This window comes from Limulus polyphemus, unplaced genomic scaffold, assembly GCF_000517525.1.
Source record: "Limulus polyphemus unplaced genomic scaffold, Limulus_polyphemus-2.1.2 Scaffold1741, whole genome shotgun sequence".
Classification (NCBI taxonomy): Eukaryota; Metazoa; Arthropoda; class Merostomata; order Xiphosura; family Limulidae; genus Limulus; species Limulus polyphemus.
Genome location: NW_013667351.1, coordinates 38,892 through 47,696, shown reverse-complemented (window position 1 = coordinate 47,696; position 8,805 = coordinate 38,892). Strand labels below are relative to the sequence as shown.

Here is an 8,805-nt window from a genome sequence, read left to right as displayed (position 1 = left end):
GCACACACACACACACACACACACACACACACACACACACACACACACACACACACACACACACACACACACACACACTTATTACCATTGAAATCAACAAATCACATGTGAAAAATAGAATCTGGGACTGGGAATCTGCCAAGGGACTTGATTAGGGGCAATACAATATGTTTTGTTTGTGAATATAAATTTAGGATGTTAGACAAGATTGTTTGTTTGTATAATTAAATTCCTATGATGATTAGATTGGTTCTAGTTGGGTTTTTTTATATTTATAAAACATGATATCTGGACACTTTTGTCAACATTTCATTCAATATCTAAATATTCCAAAAAAGCACATGCTCTAAATGGAGTTTACTCTTGTCAACCATGTGACTACCAAGCCTGACATATTAATTTTTTTTGTTGTGGCTGTTTATGTATAATCCTCAGATTTTTTAATTTTTTTTAATTTTAGGAATGGAACATGGGACAAAGGGCCTCAGATACCCGAGGTGTTATGTTTGAGGATGTAGAAGTGCCAAAAGAGGTATTATCAAGTTTAAAAACTCTAAAATTTTATATTGGATTCTTTTTGAAGGTTTCATTACACGTTAAAATCAGTTTTCGAGTAAATTGATTTAGTGAAACCTACAACCCCCAACAACAGTCCTGGTTTTTAATTTTTTTTTGGTTCACCAAAGACTAAATAAATTTTAAAAACATTTTCCTTTTGTATTTTGTGGTGTCCAAATTTGTACATGTAAAATACCGAGTTGTTTTGTCAAAAATTATGGGAAGAATTGGGAAAAGTCAATCAACATAAAAATATTGAAATGCAAGAATTTAAGGTGAACTTGGTTTGTTCTCACCATTTAAAATTGTTTTTTATTACCAGAATCTCTTCTTTTTTCCGTACGTGTACTTCTTATTAATGTTTCCTTGGACTTCATTGAACATTTAATTTGTTAAGGTTTTAGTAGCTTCCTTTGTTATCCCCCAGTGGGACAGCAGTAAGTCTATGGATTTACAGGGCTAAGATCAGGGGTTCAGTTCCCCTCAATAGACACAGCAGATAACCCGTTGTGGCTTTGCTATAAAATAACACACTCTTTTCTTTGTTATTACTATTTTGAAGTGATTATTACTATAGATGCTTTTGAACATTATGAACAGTTGCTATACTCTTTAAAGAAAATACATTTTGAATTACAGAACACTGTAAAAAGAGAACTTGATATGGCTGATAACTTTGTTTTTAACACATTTGCGAACACTGAACTTGTATTAAAACCAAAAGTTTTGCTACTAATTATCACTTACCAGCTTTCATTGGGAGCATGAATAATACACAGTCGGAGATACACACATTTTTGTGTAATTCTGACCAAGTATGATGCCTATTTTTAAAAGATGCGTGTTATGTTTTTGACCCTATACAATGAATGATGCAGTTGTTTATTAATCACACTTGCTTTTTAGAATGTCTTGATTGGTGAAGGAGCTGGTTTCAAGATTGCTATGGGTGCTTTTGATATGACAAGAGCTCCTGTAAGTAGAAATTTTACAAACTAAGTTTATGGCTTTCAAAAATTTGGAGGTAAACTTTTTTATCACTTAAGTAAAGGTCATTTTAAAAAAATTTAATGTGTTGATATAAACTCAAAGCTATGACACTGAGTCAAATAAAACTTGCTTTTTCTTTAAAAAAACAAAAAACAAGCTTACCTTGCAGTTTTCACAGACAAATACTTAGTTTCTGTGAACAAGTCAAATGTCAAAGATGTTTTAACCTTCAGTATACTTTTCTAAATAAATAATATTGATTTGGCAAAATATTTTTGTTCGCTAAAAAAGCCAGAAATATGATGTTTAAATATTATTAATACATTTATTATCATTTTTTGGTTTATGCCTAATTTTGTTTACCATCAGTGTTTAATGCTTCTTTAAAGAAAAAAAAATTTAACTTTTCACTACATAATTTCATCAGCTGATGGTGGTAATTTTACTTTGTGAAGGGGCACATTATTTTATTTACATGATCATAATTTTGGTTATTTGTGTGGTTAGTGACATGATCTACATATTTTATTTTTTTACAAATCATTAACATTAGTGCTATTTAAGTCATTAATTTTCATTTAACCCAGTCTTATTCTATTAAGAAGACATTCCACTCACTTCTCAACGTCAGTGAAAACTTTAGGTGACATAGATCAAGTTCAGCCAAAATTAGGCCCTTTTTTTTTTTTAAAGAAGCATTAAACACTGATGGTAAACAAAATTAGGCCCCCAAAAAAGCTAGCGTTTAAGTGAGAATGTAATTTAATGTAGTGTAATTTTATATATTTAAGAAAAATTTAGTAAAATTCATTATAGTGCTCTTAGATTTCCAATTCAAAGTCAAATTAGCTCTAGTAATTCATATCTGTATGGTTGCTTTGTATAAAAACTTAAAGAATAATTTGAACTCATTGAAACAATTTGAAGACTTAGCATACTTTGTTAATACTTGTTTGAAAGAGTTTTCATCAATGTGTTTGTTTTATAGTTTTTCTGTTTTTAATTATCCCGTCAATTAAAAGTAAGATTCTTTAAAGGTGTATGAGGAGCTGAGTTTCTAGCTTCACTGGGTGTATTTTTAGAACTGTAAAATAAAGTGTATTGAGGGGGATATGACAATTTTGTGATATCAGCCATATTGTCTGTATAACTTGAATTTTACTAACACTAGGTGGCTGCGGGTGCTGTAGGCCTTGCACAAAGGGCTTTCAATGAAGCTACAAAATATTCATTGGAACGTAAAACATTTGGTAATCTAATTGCTGAGGTAAGATTTGAGGAATTTTATTGTAGTGGAACTTAGGTTAAATCTTGTGTTTCCAGAGATTTTTGAGTGACTAAGAATAGGTACATGAATACATGAACCATTGCTTGAAAATTACTGATATTTCTTCTACAATAGAAATGTGCACTCGAATAATATTAAGTAAAGGAATTAATGAGAACAGTGCATACTAAAACATTGCTCTAATGATGTGTAACAGTAAAATTTCAATTGTAGTTAACATATAATTGTTTCAAGATGTTCTCTTTCAAGTAATTTTGCTTGACTTCTTTGTTGCATTATTTCTTTGAAAATATGTTATTAGTCAATAGAATTTTACTCCAGATCACAATATCAGAAAAAAACAAGTTTAAAAAAGAAGTAGTCTATTAAATGAATCTGTTTAAACAGGTTAAAAAAGAAGTAGTCTATTAAATGAATCTGTTTAAACAGGTTAAAAAAGAAGTAGTCTATTAAATGAATCTGTTTAAACAGGTTAAAAAAGAAGTAGTCTATTAAATGAATCTGTTTAAACAGGTTAAAAAAGAAGTAGTCTATTAAATGAATCTGTTTAAATGGGTTACAAAAGAAGTAGTCTATTAAATGAATCTGTTTTGATACTGTAATATTTGAGTTTACTGAACTAGTTTTGTGATATGAATTAATAAGATAGTTAGCTAATAAGATAGCTTAAATTATTATCAATATTTTGATGACCTTCAATCGGTGATATGTTTAAACTAAATGCTGATATGTTTAAAAAAATCTGTTTATGTATGTTTATACACAGATTTTTTACACACACACACACATACTGTTCATATAAAAATTAAAACATTGCAGGAAGTATTTTGACTACTTATCGCAGAATGGATTGTGTAGTTTGTTTGACTAAATGAAAATTTATTTTCAACATGTTTCTAGCAATTGAGTTTACTTCAATGTAGTAATTTACCTGTTAATTCTGAAGAAGGTTACCTGTGCATGTTTAAATATAATTTCTTCACTGTGCAGCACCAAGCTGTTCAGTTCATGTTGGCTGAAATGGCTATTGGTGTCGAAACAGCCAGGTTGGCATGGATGAGAGCAGCATGGGAGATCGACCAGGGCAGGAGAAATACATACTGGGCATCCATTGCTAAAGCCTTAGCCAGTGATGTAGCTAATAAATGTGCTACTGATGCAGTTCAGGTGAGATATTTGTTTGGTACCACTTATTATATTTACAGTATTTTGTGTTATCAAGTGAAATAATTTTTTTTTCTCTAGCGACATTGAGATTGTTATTTTAAGAGACCAGGTTGCTGTAAAAAATTCTTCTAATACACAAAATTTAGGGAAATAGTTCATAGAAAGGAAGATAAAAATTAGCTTGCATGTTGTCTTTTATATATGAGCTACAAATTGGATATGCTTATTTACCTTGATACTTATTTTATTATGAATGATCCAGCTATACTAATAACACTGTGTATTGCTGGGAAACATCCCTGCTGGTGATCAAAGCTAATTTGTTAAGGGATATTCTGTTGTTAATATGAAGAAATCTGTTAGTTAACTTGAAAGGATGTAATATAAATGATCTGTGAAATTACATGTCTGAGAATAAATTTTATTACTTAAAACTGCCATGCATTTAATCTTACTTATGTAACTGTAATCTTCTGTGCATATATTTCAAGTATTTAGTTTTATTACCATCTTAATTAAAATACAAATGAAAACATACTGTCAATAAATTAACCATCATTCTATGATTTAAAAACTTAACTATATCATCTAGTGAAGTCAAATTTTAGCAAACATACAGAAACCTCATTATAATAACGCAGTTGCTCTTGGTATTTACTATTTAAGCATTCTTTTACATGCTCACAGAGAAAGATACAGACTAGAAGTACGCTAAACAGCTAAATTTGAAATACTGAAGAAATTTATATTTAACACCTTGGAGGTTCATGATTTCTTGAGCAGCGTAAATAATGTTGGATGAAATGTGAATGAATTGACCTTGTACTAACTGCAAGACCATGTACAAGCATAAATGCAGAATCAATGCAGTGGCCATGATTTGTATATTACTACTAGACCACCGTGACCCGTTGGGTCACCCACTATTCAGAGGTTATGAAGAATTCAAGCTAGTTTTAATATTGCACCAAAATGAAGGTTTATTTTGAGATAATTAAATATTTCAATCCATTCGTGTTATTCATAATTCAAGAAAAGATATTTGATTGTTGATCGGGAGTAAAAGGAAAGACCATTTAATTTTTCAAAGAAGATGAAAACATTGTCAGGGAAAAAGATTTGAATGAAGAAGTTTCGTAAAAAGTGCGAATGGTAGTGTGATGTAAAATTACTCATGCTAGAAATTTTTATAAAAGTGACCTGAAAAAGTGGCGTTAACTCAGTAACCCCTGGCCTGATTTTAACGAAACTTGTTTTATTCTGTTTCTATTCTCATTTCATTACAAATATGGCGCTATTGTGTGCCGATTTTGCTGTATTTAATTACAAACAAGCGAACAATCTGAGTTCTAGTAGTAAGTAGATAGATAAACCAATATGTGGTGCCATCTAGTGTACCTAAATTCATCTAGAAATTTTCATAAAAGTGACCCAAAAAACGGCACCAACTCAGTAACTCATGGCCCGATTTTATTCTGTTTGTTTTATTCTGTTTCCATTCTCATTTCATTACAAATATGGTGGTGCTATTGTGTGCCGTTTTTGCTGTATTTAATTACAGACAAACAATTTCAGAGTTTAGTAGTATATAGATAGATAGATGATACTACACTGGTACACTGTTCTGAACAAACAAAAATGTACAATGTATTAAATATAATAGTCATCACACAACAAGTGGTAAAAAAAAAGTGGAATGTTTCTGTCGTATACAGTTACAGTATTAATCGTAGCTAAACATCATAAACTAGAGACTGACTTATTTTAATCACCATTTAAACACAGATTAAACTTGTATTGAATCACTTAATAAATTTGTAGTTACTAGTTAGCCTCTTGGAGATTTGTGATTTCTCAAGCAACATGAACAAACAAAAAACACTGTGTGTCAAATTAAAAAATACATCTATCCATTATGTCATAGGTCATAAAGAAATGGAATGTTTCGATACGAATTTGTAGCTAAGACAAATTACAGTAATTTAGCATTGACCATAGTCATGACATCTTAAAGTTCTATAAGAAATGTAAAACAGTCATAAAGAACTCTTAAATTAGTTCAGTTGGCAGTCATTTGACATCTTTATCAAATTTTCTACTAATAGTTAGACTGCACAGTTGAAAAATGTTTCTGTCAAAATGAATTATGACGTTAAAACATTAGCAAGTTGATGGCACAGTCAGGAGTCAAGATGTATAAAATATTTACTAATCATTTTGATTTCTCTTTATTATGGAACACAAGCGATGTTGTTTGTCCAAAAATGTTTAATATAGCTTTTAAATATGCATTTTAGAACACACAAAAGATATCACACACTGGCATAGAGTGTCCCAAACTACTATAATTTCTCTAGCTTTATAACTAATCTATAAATAGGTTAAACATTTTCATTGCAGCTCGGCGCAGTTCTTTTAGCCTAACCGTGTCAAGTTTTTATGGTAAACAGTCAGGTTTTACTGCTGAAACAAAACAGTCATCTGTTTTATGTAGTTTAGAATTTGATCTTTGTATTGGTTATAAACGTATCCAATAGCAATGTCAAAGAGAATCGTAGTAGATATTTCTTAAAAGACCGTATATGTGAGTGGCATTTCCCGTACCAGTTGAGCAAGTATAGGGATTTTTAGTACCTATCGTACGTGTTTCTAAGTCTGAAGCATGTACAAGCAAAGATAAATATATCTATAATTGAGAAATCGGAGCATCCCTACATCATGACTCGGAGGTACAGATTGAGAATTTTGAATATTTCATTTTGAAATTAAGAATTTGAAACTTAGATAATATAAAAATGTGAATTACAAACAACATTTTTATGCCAAGTTTATTAACATGCATTGACAATAAAGTAGTTTAATTAAATTTTGAATGTAACTCTGTAAAAAAAACATTGTGACATGCATTTTGACCTTCTCATATGCACAGGATTTATGTGGATGACATTTCTGATTTCAATTTACAACTTTCTTGAATTTATTTCATGCTATAAAGCTTGGTATCAGGTAAGATTTGACTACATAGCATATCATAAATTTGCTAAAGATGTTATATCTTTTAGATTGGATCATGTCTCTTGACTAACATGGGATTTGTTTTGCTTTGACAAAACTAAAAGTAACCAGTTATTTTAGGGATAAGTATCCAGATAGAAATCTTCAAATGAGAATAAGTTTTAAAGCACAATTTTATTATGTTGCTCTTGTTTGTAACTCAAGTGATGGAGAAGGTTATGTGCCCTATTGATTTTAAAAGGTGCGTGTGTTTGCTCTCACATTTTTCTGTTCAATATAACTGCTCTCTTTGACTTGGCAGTGAGATGTGGTTGTATTTTGGTATGGTAATGACTTATTCTTCTCTCATATTTGAAAAAGTTAATCAACTCTTTGACTTGGCAGTGAGATGTGATTGTATTTTGGTATGGAAATGACTTATTCCTCTCTCATATTTGAAAAAGTTAATCACTTTTAAATTTATTTCTGTTATTATGTAGTATAGTATACTCCTTGAAGCTTATATAACAAAGAATGTCTTAGCTGGTAGACATTTATACATCATTTGATGCTACTAGTGTATTCACGCATCCATAGTTATCTTGAAATTTAGCAATATCCTTTTATATAAGGCTGTATTTTTATTCAGCTTTTAGTACATTTTAGCTAGGACATTAAATGTATTTTTGTTCAAATTATTTGTTTATAGGTGATGTGCATTTATTTTGGCAATGCGGTATTCAGCATTTTAATGCTTATTTATCATTTTTATAATTCTGGTTTTTAATAAAGTTTAGTTCTGTCATTGGTGAGTATTAACTAAATTTTGATATTTCATGTTACTGAAAAAAGGAGTGGACTGATAGGAAATCGAAAGCTCCTGATGAAGCTGTAATAGTGAAATATTAAGCTAATAAATTTACATTCTGGAGATATAGGTCATTATTTTATATACGTTTATAAAAATGTGTTGTAATACACTCCACTTTGCGTTAAATAAAGTAAAGAATAATAATTAGTTTGAATCTTCTTTTATATAGGGTACACATTTATTGTTTAAGTCTGAATTAGATTTAGAATGTACTAATTACATTACTTCTGTTTATTACTACGCCATTTTTCTCTATAATGCTTTTCTTGAATTTTATAAGTATCTGTTTTTTTATTTATACTAAATGTTACTTTCTTAACTTTCATACTTTGTTCTCTATAAAGCTTGATTGGGGTTTTAAATTTAACCCTATTTGTAATTGCTTCTGGTTTAATTTTTTTCTTCATTTTTTTTTGTTTTTTTACATAGATCTTTGGTGGAAATGGCTTCAACTGTGAATATCCGGTTGAGAAGTTGATGCGCGATGCAAAAATATTTCAGGTAGGTAAATTATGAAAAAAAAACCTTGAAGACTAAACCTATACTTTGGGCATAGATAATTTTTTATACTTGTATAAAACGTCTAGCTTTGAGATGTCATACACTTTACAGTATTGGAAAGAATTATAAAAATGCATAGGTGGTGCACTTACATGAATCACACAGACTTAGTAACTGCAACTAAATGGTCAGTTTATCATTAGTATGTTATTACAAAAAAAAAAAATGAATATTTTGTTTTTGCTTTAAACAAAGCAGTAAACTTTGTTTGTATGCTACCATAACTTTATCAATGTATAGTTGTTGTTTAGTGTTAAAATGTGCTGTATTACTCCCCAAAATTCACCAAATTTGTGTGGTTGCTGGTTGATCATCTCAGTTTCCATATAATCCCTGTTTACTGTTAAATGTGCTGTATTACTCCCCAAAATTCACC

At 30.0% G+C, this 8,805-nt stretch overlaps 1 protein-coding gene across 1 annotated transcript in view; it reads left to right on the top strand.

Annotated features, from left to right (window-relative positions):
- Positions 1-8,805, top strand: part of LOC106464782 (medium-chain specific acyl-CoA dehydrogenase, mitochondrial-like) — a 33,687-nt gene that overhangs the window by 18,004 nt on the left and 6,878 nt on the right. Inside the window, 5 exon segments of the mRNA XM_013924939.2 lie at positions 461-532; positions 1,465-1,533; positions 2,720-2,815; positions 3,827-4,003; positions 8,298-8,369. Coding sequence (XP_013780393.1) covers positions 461-532; positions 1,465-1,533; positions 2,720-2,815; positions 3,827-4,003; positions 8,298-8,369 — 486 coding nt within the window.